At 35.9% G+C, this 13603-nt stretch overlaps 1 protein-coding gene across 3 annotated transcripts in view; it reads left to right on the forward strand.

The window, feature by feature from the left end:
• Positions 1 to 13603, forward strand: part of GLIS3 (GLIS family zinc finger 3) — a 172773-nt gene that overhangs the window by 150178 nt on the left and 8992 nt on the right. For all 3 annotated transcript variants that reach the window (XM_058169917.1, XM_058169915.1, XM_058169916.1), the window contains 2 exons: positions 5714 to 5861; positions 10113 to 10258. In XM_058169917.1, coding sequence (XP_058025900.1) covers positions 5714 to 5861; positions 10113 to 10258 — 294 coding nt within the window. The remainder of the gene's footprint in view (positions 1 to 5713; positions 5862 to 10112; positions 10259 to 13603) is intronic.

Consider the following 13603-nt stretch of genomic DNA (forward strand, 5'->3'; position numbering starts at 1 on the left):
AGCGCAATGATATAATTCAGGGGTCTGCAACCTTAAACACTCAAAGAGCCATTTGGACTGTTTCCCACAGAAAAGAAAACACCGGGAGCCACAAAACCCTTCCTATGCCTGACTATTTCTTGGGTGGCCACAAAACTAGCATATATAGTTGAATTTAATGTTCTGTTTTCTTCTGAAACTTTTCTTTTCTTGGATTTATCCATGGTTGGCCAACCAGGAGTTGAGAAGCTTAATAAATCGCGTGCCAGTGGATATTGCACATTGGTGGCTGTGACTCATATTTTGAGTGACAGGGAGCTGTAGCAGAGGGGTGAAAGAGCCACCTGGGGCTGACCCCTGGTATAATTAGTTGCAGTGTTGTGAAGCTGCTCGATTTAGTTAATAAATACATTCCAAAACATTAAAAAGTAATTTTCATTTATTCAGTGCAATATGCCTTGGCACTCCTAAACTGCAGTGGCTGTCAGTTTGAACAGTACAATTCAAATGATAGTTCCATTTGTTCCATTCCTCAGACATAAAAGAGAAATCTTTATAGTACTTTTACATTTTGCTTATAAAATATAGCTAGGTATATTTAAAGTGAGAAGAGTTTTTTATTTAATCTGAAAAATAGCGTACAAATAACACACTTAGGACAATGAATTTCAACATTACCAGTAATTAAGATGAGAAAAGATGGCAATTCTATATTTGGAAAAAAAATATTTAAATTACAGAGTACTTTCTGTTCTTAGAGGAAAAGTGTTCTTAAGCATTAATTTGGCAACAGTTTAAGAATGCTATCTCTCATCTCTTAATTGTAAATGCAATAACATTATCCATCACCTCTATGTATTTTTTTCTTTTTCTTTTGGAATACATAAATATGAAGCCTCATACAGACATGCTTTGTTCCTAATAGATTATGTATGAGTTGAGAAGCATCCAAATGATGAGGTATTATACAATGACTGCATAATTTTTACTAAATATTTATTACAATTGTTTTTTTTGTCTCTGTCTCTCTTCTTCCTTTCTCTAACACACATTCACAAATATGCATACACACCTACACACCATGTGTAGACATGTGGATGTACATTTAGAGATAAAGAGATGGTATCTTCAGTTCCCAAAGATTTACTTGGTTTCATACAATAGCTCTGTGTGTATGTACGCACACATGTGTTTATGCATGCAGTGGAAGGAGAGATTTTGGATTCCTTTCCCTCTTTCTCTTTCCTTCTCTTGCAGGTACAGACCCACCTCTTCCTTGTACTTGTAAAAGTAGCATTTACACTTATAGCAAATATCCTATTCATACCCAAGGTATATTTGTTCCCCTTGTAAATCAGAATACCCCTCTCATCCACCAAGAAGGAAAAGGCTTGTTAAATCTCTTCTGCCCGCATCACTCTTTCAATCCCACCTAAGGAACTTACTCACATCTAAAAGAAAATTGGAAATAAATTAAGACTGGATAAAACAATATTCACACAGTTCATGGAAAACCAGCCTCTCTCTCTTTTTCTGAAGTTGACGCATAAGTGTTATTCCTTAAGTCTTTAAACATTATAACTTTTGGGAGAATTTCCCTGGGTCCTCTTACTTCTGAGCCGGGAAAAGACCACGAATAATCAAGACGCAAGGCGAGCTGCTGAAAAAGAGGTTTCTCTTTTTATTCCAAAAACGATACTGGGAGTTTGTTTTTGGGACAGCTGGTGATTCACTGGTAGATCAGCGAGATTTTTATAACATTTTGAGTCCTTTGTGCTATGTTTGTGAAGGAAATGTGGATGTGATAAATGATTTTATGACCGAGGAACAAAGGGAAATATCTTCCTAGTTATCTTCCTTATCACTAAAGGTTTTCCTGTGGTGCATATGTCACCGTCATCTTTAGAGGTAGGAAGTTTGGGCATAAGTGTTACATTCTCATGCCTTTTATTCTCCTTTGCTTTCTGTGATCAATCTCCTGCCTACGATCCTACCGCTTTGAGCAATCCCAGCATTTTGAGTTTATTGCCTTTTTCCAGCTTTTGAGGTCACCGGATACATTTTTCTCCACCTTAATTTGTCATTGAAACAATGTATCTTATGAATGGAGACAAGGCCTCTGCCGCAATAAGCATTTCCACAGCGGTCGGCAACAAACGGTTTAAAAGAAATGAGAAGGGCAGGGGTATTTTCCCATGGGGATTTCTTTTCATTTCATAGGGAATTTTCTGGTGGGGTTTTTCATCTAACCCAGTAGGGGTCAAATTTGGGGGGTGTCAAAATAAACTGTACATAACCCCCACCCCAAAAACAGTACTGTATCTGCAGTCTCAGGGAACTCTAAAGCTGTGAAGGTTCTTTTAGAAATAAATCATAAAGAAAGTATGCACAGGAGCCATGAAATGCTGATAGGCTGGTAGGGTAGGTAAAAGAAATTCAAAACATAATAGATCGTTCTATTCTAGAGTGAAATAAATTATTTTGGAAGCTGGTGGAACTGAATGCCAAAGCAAAAATGTGTTCCAGATCTTCTTATTAATTAATATTAGTAATGGTGACAAAATCGGGCAACCCACATCCCCAGTTCAGCATCAGCTTGCCTATATTGCTTGTTGCTAGGAGATAAATTACAAAGGAGGAATGTTGACTTCATACTTTTTAGCTGGCTGTTCCTGGAAACACAATGTTGGACTCTAAATGAACCTTTGGCTTGTTCCAGCACTTCAGTGCATCAATTTATGGTCCTTCACCATGACATAGTAAAACTAGCTAGATTAAATATACAAAACATATCCCTTTACCAAAATAGTGGCAGTAATTATTTCATACAAAATCATATCAAAACAGTCTCGGCATCCCAACTGGCACCAGTCACATTCCAATAACAAAAGAAAAATTTCCCATGTCTTTATGGACAAGCATAAAGAACCATTTCCTTCCTTCGTATTAATGCTGTCAGCATGTCCATTACTATTATTCTTCATTATTCTTTTAACCACTCCTTGCTGAAGTGTTTGATTACAATGTCTTGCTGTTCAAGTGACAGTAGTGATTACAATTTTCCACCAGTCAAAATGCCTTGTTCTTTTAGTAATATTTAATAAACAATGGATGTATGGGGAAATCAAAATTTATTTTATGTTTTCATAGTGGTTTGTAATACCAGTTTCCAGGAATTTGTTATCTCTAGAATTAACATCACAGTGCCTCTCTTATCCCCGAAGGACGCACTTGAACAATTTTTATTTAATTATTGAAAAGGGGACTCAAAGAAACTGAGCTTTTAACAAGAACTGGGAGCCAGGGAAAGACATTTTCATCACTCCCAGCCTAGGCTGACTGAGGAATGGGGGTAGGCATTATGACGACTGAGAGGATATAAGAATCAGGATGATATGTATGGAAACTGTAAACTGGAGAAAGGCCATAGGGCTAGAAGGAGGACAAAAATGGGAAATAAGAAGGACTATTTTGTGTATATATCTTATGTCTTGAGATTAGTAGCTGAGTGCATTTGTGCATTTTGATACTGACATCCCTTTATTAGAGTATATAAACTTTTCCCTTAAAACTAATTGAAATAATGAGTTTTAACCCACAGAGACCCTAGGAGTGAAATCTTCTTCTGCCAAACATGAATTCCATTGTCCATTTTAACGTCTAACTCTTCCGTCAGTCTATTTCTTCAACCAAATTTATAGGACTTTACCATGATGACTTTATAATTTTATAATTTAAGCAACTCTTCAAATTATGCCTCTGGATTTCTGTTATGATGTGACAACTCATTTACACATATTTTAAAATAAAACTAAGTTTTTTCTAGTTCTGCAATTGTATGGTGGGGTTGCCATTAAGTGGAGATCTACAGTTTAATAACATATTTCCAATATTTGCTTCTTTAATATTTTTAGAGAATGCATGATGGTAGAATTAAGAGTTTGAATTATGGAATCCTAGATAGGATTTTATGTCACTAAGTCTTACTTAAGATTGGAATCCAAATAGAAGTGGGAATTCTAGCCAAGATGGAAGGGCGTTACTTTCAGTTAATTTCCACTGCTTTTTATGAGTTTAAAATTATAAATGCTTGTAGAAGAATAATTGGTAAGCATAATAATTTGTATCTTCTTTGACTGCTAAGTTTGGACTTTGTAGGAGGAGATATATCTCGAAATACAAGAAGTAATTTCCCCCTATATTCTGCTGAAAAAAAACCTTACATGTAATTGTTTTAAAAAAACTAATTATTTCTGATGATCTTGGTCCAACTGAAATATCGGCTCAACTTTTTCCAGCTCCAAATTTTGATGTGGAATTGAGCCAAGTATCATAATTTCAGCTACTCATTATATGTAATATAAGTACTGTATATCCTTAGAGCTGATAAACTCAGGTAAAAATTGAATCTATGCAGAAGGAAATTAAAGAACTTAATGAATGGATATTTTGATCTTTTGGGGTTAGGGTTAGCTTTCAGTAAGGGCAAGCATATCAGATGGTTGTATGTCAAGAGAAACTCATTCAATTCCAAGCCCATTAATTAAGGAAAACGTTCTGAACTTTGAGTTTTCCTTAAGCAGTTGAGCAAGATGAGTAACCTCTAGGGATTGTTACGGAGAAATGTTTTTCAGGAATGTTTTCTCTTAAAGATTTAAGTATGGTATAATGTATTGTAAAACTAAATCCCTAAAATTTGAAGTGCATCTGTAAATGGAATGTAGCAAAAAATGTTTTTAAAAAGATATTGCTTTGATGAAATGTTACTTTCTTGGCTTTTAAACTGGCTCTTATTGAACAAAGAGACTACTAGATGACATGATTGTTTAAAAGCTGTTCAAAAATTGAATTGTACTACTGTTAATAGTATATATACTACTGTTAACAGTATATATATATACTGTTAATAGTATATATAATTATATATATATAATTGCTCCCAGAAGCACGAAGCTGAAGCCTGAAGATGACGAATGAGACTTCGTCGAAACGTCGCCAAGACACTTCCAATTTTACGCGGGAGAAAACCCGAATAACCAAAGACCTACATACAAACACCCACGAAAACCTCAGAAAACAAATATATATATATATATATATATATATATATATATATATATATATATATATATATATAAAATAAATATAAATTATATATTTATATATAAATATAAATTATATATATAGTATGTATACTTATGATTGTTGCTGTGTCCCAATAGCAGTAGCACTTAGACATATACCGCTTCATAGTGCTTTACAGCCCTTTCTATGCAGTTTACAGAGTCTGCCTATTGCCTCCAACAATCTGGGTTCTCATTTTACTGACCTTGGAAGGACGGAAGGTTGAGTCAACCCTGAGCTGCCGAACTGCTAGCAGCCGGCAGTAAGCAGAAATAACCTACAGTACTGCATTCAAACCGCTGTGCCACCACGTTTTTATAATTATGCATTGTATTTCATCTCGTTATAATGTACTTTTTCCTTTTATTTTCATACTTAGTATGTTTGTTTTCCTTTTTGAAAATTATAGTAAAGACTTTTTTTTTAAAAAGGAGTCCAGATAAATCATCCCATGCAGATGGTTCTCTAGGCTCTGTTTACATATAACTGTATGTAAAGGAAGCTCCCTGTGTTTCTGCGATTATTTTTGAAAATCAAAAGAATCCATGATTGAATGACAAATCTAAACGTGCCTTTCATATTAACTGTGAATGCTTTTGCATGGTTACAGCTACCATGTTCTCCAGCACCCATTCAAATCAAAGTGGAACTGCTGTGGGCAATGAACCCCCCTCGCATGCTGTGAGCCTCTCTTCACCAAGGCCCAGTATTCACAAGAGCCCTCACAACCCATCAACTGCAGATCCGGGAACAGAGAGGTAAGGCCGTTTTCCCTACCATCCAGCCCCCCACCCCAACCCCACTTCTTGTGTCTGATCATTTTGAATAGAAGAAATTGCCGAAGGATTATCATCTCAAGGTTTCAAAGATAGAAAGCAAGTGGAGACTACACGAAGAGTGTCTAGCCCAATTTCCTAGTGAAATTCAAAAGTAAGAAATCCTCAGATATCAAAATATTTCTTAAAGGAAAAATCTTCCTGAGATATTGTGTATATGATATATTCCAAAAACATTTTCATTAATAACTGACTATTGGTACTAAAGAATGATTTTGTAAAACCAAGCAGTAGCTTCTCAAGGACGAAATAGAAAAGACTGTTGGCAATGTGAGTCCTCAGGATGGGCCTCCGCAGCATTTCCTAGTCTGTAATTACAATGTTCAGTGGCTTGCATGTTTCTACTTGGTTTTGCTGTAGCAGTCCTATCCTTTTGTCTTTAAATATTTGGCAATATATGTTTGTAATAGAAAAATAATAATAATAATAATAATAATAATAATAATAATAATAATAATAATAATAATAATAATAATAATAATAATAATAATAATAATAATTTAATTTTTATACCGCCCTTCTCCCGAAGGACTCAGGGCGGTGAACAGGCAGATAAAATAATACAATACATTACAATAAAAACACTATTTAAAAAACTTATTCAATAAAGCCTAAATTTAAAATACAATACAAAATATAAAATAAACCCCAATAAAATCCATGTTTAAAAACCCTATTAAGCCAGTCCTGCTCAGAAGAATAGATATGTTTTAAGCTCGCGGCGAAAGGTCCGGAGGTCAGGAAGTTGTCGAAGTCCTGGGGGAAGCTCATTCCAGAGGGTAGGTGCCCCCACCGAGAAGGCTCTCCTAAGAGATAAGGAGAGAATGCTCACTCTGCAGAAGGAATGTATACAGGAGCTGTTATGAATTACAAGTTTGGGGGAAAACATTTCAAATTTTATACAAAAGATAAGATCAACTAAAAATCAAGCTAGAATAAAGTACCTTTTCAGATTAATACTGAACTAGATTTTAATGTAGCACGCACAAATACAAGAAGTCCAAGATACCTTGCATTGCCATTTTTTCTTCTCTTATCAAGTGACACCAGGAAGAGAATTAAAACTTTATTTTAAATAAACCTAGTCCTTCACTAAGTGCAAACTGATAAATGGTTCAAAGAGGAAAGCTAAACATTTTAGCTTTTACTAGAAAAAAATTATAATGCTGTTTTGATTGCTATGTTAAGTAATATTCAGGACACCCAAAATGTAAAAGATATAAACAATGGAAAGCAGTATGTTTAAGAAAATCTACCAACTATTGAAGATGCATTAAGCCTTTTCTCTCCGGTGCCTTTTATTCCGACCAATTTTTCTTTCCAAAGTTGTTGGTTGTCCCAGAGTTGGGAAACAGTTTTAATTGTTTATTCTGTCATAAAACAGCAGCCAGCCATAAATGTTTAATTAACGAGTAGTGTTGAAAAAAGATTTAAATTCTTCTTCTCTTGTGCCACCGTTTTTCATTTAAAAGTAACATTTGAGAAAAATCCAATATATCTTCTCTATGACATAAAATTGAGCTTCAAAAGTACTATGTTTCATGTGAACAAGATTCAAGAAGGAGAGAGGAAAGTCTTCTTCTTGCGGCGGGGGGGGGCATTCTATGGTTGTTCCACTTGGATACGCACAGAAGATTAATTCCTTTCGTAACAGAATCAGAAGTAAACAGAGAAGATAAGGTTCAGCCTTGAAAACACAAAGTAAAGCCATTTTTGCGCTACTATAGTTGCCAGAAATTCCTAACAAAAAGGCTTCTGGGAAAAGAGAAACAATTTTGAAGAATAGGAGAAGTTGAAACAAAAATGGAGAACTCTAAAGTTTTTTGTCATAGCACAAAAACAAACACACACACACACACACCTCTTGAGGGTAACAAACAAAATGAAAAAGGATATTTTTTTTTTCATTTCTGGATTTGGGCAATAAATATCTGCTCCTTTTGACACCTTTTGAGTGAATGAATATAGCTCTTCTGATTTTTAGGGAGTAAACTGGGGGGAGAGGAAAGTGCTGTCAAATAGAATTGAAGTGGATGGATGCTGTAAGGAAAACAATTATTATCTACTCTTCACTGATAATAAAACTGATAAGCCCAAGTCTTCATCACAATGGAGAGATTATTCTATAATACTACAATTATAGAATCATATCATTTTATTACAAAGAAACACCCTTAATGATAAAGATATATGTGCTGAGGGAGGAAGGGAGGGAGGGAGGGAGGGAGGGAGGAAGGAAGGAAGGAAGGAAGGAAGGAAGGAAGGAAGGAAGGAAGGAAGGAAGGAAGGAAGGAAGGAAGTCAAATGGGTGCCAAAACATGAACAAGCTTCTGAAAATTCTGACATTCTCAACCTGGTAAAGTTTTTTAACTTTATTATTCTGTTTTCAGTTAGAAACTAATGTGAACTAACCTTGCCTCTACTTTTTTTTTCAAAGAATCAGAATAATGTAATCAGATACTATTGTCTTGAAAACAATTAAGTGAGGTTTAAAAACACATAGCAGTCCTATCCTTGGCTGTTTCTACATTACAGTAAAGAACTGCAACACTTAATAACTTTTAAGGGGCAAAAGTCTTTATTTGATGATATAAAATGGGAGGGGATGCATTATGCAGATTGTTGGGACTGATTTGGTAGAGTTAATTCGAGGAATATTAACAAAATGGTAAATGATGTAATCTTGTTAAAAGCTTGGGCATATCTTGTCATCCGTTTAGTTGTTTTATGCTTTTTGTAGGTATCTTAAAACTATAGCATAGACTAATAACCTCAATCAATTCTAAACCACATATAATAATTAACTAGGAGACTACCCAACCAGCTTATTTCATGCCACCAAAGTGTAAGGAATTCAAAAAGTAATGATATTGCCAACTACATAGCCAGGCTCTGAGCAATGAAAAGATGAACAATATGTGAGTTGATCTCATCCTTTGAAGTCAGAACTGCTTTTTTAAAACAGCAAATTGTACTTTAAAATATACTGTACTGCAGGGCATAGACACAATTTCAGGTGGCAGTTTCTAGAGGTTACAGGCTGGTATTGATTGTTGTATATGCAAATTTTAATTTGCTGTTCCTTCAGTAGCCCTGTGATTTATTTAGGCAGAGATCTTGGTTGAAATAAGGCCAAGTATCTCTTTTGTTAGAGGCAATATAAGTAAATGCTATAGTCACCAACTGGAGTAACCCAGGAATTCATGAAGCAATTCATAAATCATTTAAAAAAATCCACTGAAGTCTGTAAGAAAGGAGACCTGTCTGGCAATACAAAATGCACTGCAATCAGTTGGAAGGCTTTCTTAGATTAAAAGATCTAAATGGACAATAGTTTCTGGAAGATTTTGATTTGTCTGTTACTGGTGACAGTTACAGCTATTCTTCATGAACACAGGTAAATTTTGCAAAAAAAAAAATCCAACAATAACAACTTAAAAGAAAATGTTCAGCTATTAGACTAAAAAGAAGTTCTAAAAGTTTAAAGAAAGCAATCTGTCTGCAGTATCCTGATCCCTCAAAGCTAACAAATGATTGTATGAATGCAGCTAAAGTGGGTGTATGGTTGTGTATTTGTACAAGCTAATTGAGATCTTAGCTTCTTGTTCAAAGCACTAGAAGGCAAAAGCTAGGTGAAGATCAAAAGCAAAGCCATGACATTTCTCTACTCCTGGCAGTGAAGAAATATATGAGTTTTTCCTGAGGATTTCGCTCTTCTTGGCCATGTTTGCAAAACCAACATTGGTTTATAGGGAAAGCTTCACTGCCTCCAATTCCGCTTGCGCTCTACTCTACCGAAATGGTGTGACTTTCTCTTCCTTCTCAGCATTTTCCCATGGGGCCAATCAATTCCACCATGTAATATTTGGAGGACAAGGTAGCTATCCAACCATTTTAAACACACACCTTGTAAAAATACGATTTCCTTTATTAAATAGAATGAAAAGTCTTTGTTTCCTTTCTCTGAGGTACTGTATACTAATATTTAAGAACTTAGCGCTTTTTAAAAATAATATTTTTCCACACTGTGAGTCTGGGAGAATATATTAAATACTTTAAATAAATATTACCTTTTGAGCAAGACATCTAACTACTGTTTGTAGTGTATTCTGTCGTAATATCTCAGATTTTCAGCTTCTGTTCCTTCCCCCCCCCCCACCCTTATTGTATAAGCCCTGGGAGAATTCTTCCTCCCCCTCCTTTCATGCAGAAAAGAACATCACAGCCTTCAGCCACCCAGCAATTTGGCGAAGTGCATTTGAAGACAAATGGTTCACTGAGCAATCCTTCTTTCCAGCCAAACAGCATCCAAATCCAAGGTAAGACAGAAAGCTACCTTAATACCTTCTGTTATTCCTAGTGAGGAGATAAAATGAAAAGTGGTTCCTTCCCTGCAGTGCCACAAGATATAAGGTGTCAAAGGAATCGCTCTAGGCTTCTGAATGCTCCAGATGTATATTTGCATTGCAACCAATACAAAAAAAAAACCAACCAACAACAACTAACAAAATTAAGTGAAGGTACAAAAACAAATAACTTCTGGAAGACCTCATTTTTTTTCCTGGGCATTTTGTTTTGAAAAGGTTGGTAACATTAAACTTTTTTGAAGAATGGACTTTTCCTTTGGAGGGAGAGGGTGAGATCAACCCAGGGGTAAAATACTCCTGGTTTGGTTGAACCGGTAGTGATGGTGCCGGTGGTTTGGAGAACCAGTAGCAATGGTGGCACGAGGCTCTGCCTACCCACCTGGTTGTCATTACCTGGTTCCTTGGTTTTAACCAGGAACTAATCTGGTTTTTACCCTCTCCGCATGCACAGAAGGGTTTGCGCATGTGCAGAGGGTCGGTGTGGGTGGGGCGTGCACTTCTGAACTGGTTGGGAAGGTAAGTAGATTTCACCCCTGGATCAGCCTTTCTCTTCCCTTTTCTTCGAGGATGAGTTTGTCTTCTTTTGGAGTACAGACAGTCCTCGAATTATGACTGCCTTTGAGATCACAATTTTCTTTGCTAAGCAAAGCAGTTGTTAAGTGAATCTTGCCCGATTTTATAACCTTTTTTTAAGCAAATTGTTGCAGTTGTTAAGTGAATCATGCAGTCTTTAAGAAAATCTGGCTTCCCCCATTGAGTTTGCCTATTAGCAGCCAGCTGAGAAGGTCACAAATGGCAATGTGGCCCTGGGACACTGAGACCATTGTACATACAAGCCGGATGCCAAAGCCTGAATTTTGATCGCATGATTGTGGGGAGCTGCCACTCTCAGGTAGCTCTGATGGCATCTTCCCTGTGATTATGTGTTCACACTCCAAGAGATTTCTTCAAGTGACAGCAAAGAACAGATGAAACATCTCCCCTTGCCTTCTCCGGAAGAGAAAAAGACTTAAGCCCTGAACATATTCACTGAAATCTTCATTACTAATCTTTAATCAGGATGTGTGGGAAATAGTCGTAAGAAGTACTTGAAACACTGGTTTATTCACAGTGAGGTCAAGCTACTCTTTACATTTACACAGGTGTCTCACTAAAATTATAAAAAGAATGCATGTTTGTGCAGCGTGAGGAGGAAGAGTGGTCTACGTGTTAAATGTGGAGTAAATGTTGAAGCAGTACACATTGAAATCTCTAGATAAGGGACACCGTTTTTCTGAAATGGAGCATAAATAGTTACCCAACTTGAATGAAACCTGAAGGCGTTCCCCAGTTCAGATTTGATTTTATCGTACACAATCTGATAGGTGGCATGGCAAACAAATGCAATTCTATTCTCTGTGTGAAGAAAGGAAGAAGCTCATTGTTTACAAATGGTAATCTGACTGAGTAAAACCAACTTTACCTAATTTCATGGAATATAGTCTTCTAAAACACAAATGTGTTGGGAAATAATCAATTTATTTATTTCATTCACTACAAAAAATCAATTTTCATTACAGGTTGGTTTTGTTCCGTCACGCATAAGCCATTGCCAGTTCAGATCCTGGGAATTCCCTTGGAATGTCCCTAGGAAAAAGCAATAATGATGAAGTTTTCCAGGAAAGGAATTTTCTAGAAAAAAAATAGTTCATAGGGTTAGTCCCAAAGAAGGAGAGGGTTTAGAGGGCATGAAAAACATCAACATATTTAAGTTTTCAAGGGAAAACTTCCTTCATTAAACCCACCTTTGGTATTTTCCCAAGACTACAGTATATGGAGATGAATCTATTCTGTTTTTCCTTTCACCTGAGAGTTTCAGAAGAAAATGCAAATGTATCTGGAGTCAGTTGTTAGACTTTCCCCAATAACTTTTCCAAACAAACTGGATATTTTCAACTAAACAAAGCTTTGTGGCCTAAAAAGGACAAAGAATCTTGCTGTTCTGTTCTGATTTTGCTGGTCTTGCTGAATTTCTCTGTCTCTCTGTATATGTATGTGTACGAGTGAGTGAGAATTTGTGTTTCTTAAAACTGCAATTCATTTTCTGCCCCTATTTCCAGAATTAGCTGGACTTTTGTCTTCCCAGACTCCTTTCTTTCAAATTGCCAAATTGTTTTCTCTATCTCTAGTCTCTTCCCCCCCCCCCCAAAAAAAAGGGGGGGTGTCCTCTCCTTCTAGGTAGATTTCACATATAGTAAACTTCCGTCTAGACAGTGAAGAAATATCCTTTCATGACTAATCACTACAAAATGATCAGCTTAAATCAAGGGTGCATTTCTTCTTCCTGAACAAATCCAAAATTACCGTTCTCTTGCATATCCCTTGAATGTCTTTGTTTTTCTATCCTCTGTGAAATCTCTTTTATGAAATCAGACACCAATTGCAGCGACTGACATTTGAATGCAATTATTTTATTATTAGAAGTGTGTATGTAGGATAATTGAAGCAAGAAAAAGGTTAATATGCTTTTTATTCTTTCCAACCCAAAGAAATGTATGAAAATTATGTAAAGAAGGTCAGGACTCCATCTGTCTGTCAGCAGCATAAAGCTCCAAAGCGGAACAGAAGAGGACCTCTTAATAGCAGCTCTTCTGTGGGTCACAGGCAGCCTGTCTTGGGCTTCCCAGTGTGCACATTATGCACACGCACGTACAGACCAAACACATTACTTTGTTCCACAGAAGAAATTACAGATTCCTTGCATTGGTGTGGCTGGTAAAGGGGTCGAAATGAATTCCAGAAGCCATACTTCTCACGAATTCCCCACCTTGTTTAACATCGGTTTGCTAGAATAATATGATAAATACTGAAATTATATTCCTCAGAATTGAATTGTACTCTCCCAGAAATATTAGGCTGCTTCATTGTTTATTTGCTCTGCTTTTGTTAGGTCAACATTTTTCTTAGCATAGAAGTCCAACTAAAAAGCTTCCTTGAAGTTGATGCTGAGTAAACATCACAGGATTCGATTTGAAGTAAAATAACTTTCCTTAACGATACTGAATTTCTGAAGAAGTAAACTATTTAGGAAATAATGGTGAATAATCCTGTATCCAATTGCTGAATATTCTACAGCTTTTGTAAAAAAAAAATAGCTAAATAAACTTTAAAGTATTTAAAACGGAATATTTTAGTCATCATAATGCATAATGACAATATCCCAGATTTTAAAAAAGAATATATCGTTACTCAAAACATGGAGATTGGGTAATAAAAAAAATATGTATAGTTTTGTACCTTATTGTGTTCTCTCTCTCC

Source organism: Ahaetulla prasina, chromosome 2 (genome assembly GCF_028640845.1).
Source record: "Ahaetulla prasina isolate Xishuangbanna chromosome 2, ASM2864084v1, whole genome shotgun sequence".
NCBI classification, from domain to species: Eukaryota; Metazoa; Chordata; class Lepidosauria; order Squamata; family Colubridae; genus Ahaetulla; species Ahaetulla prasina.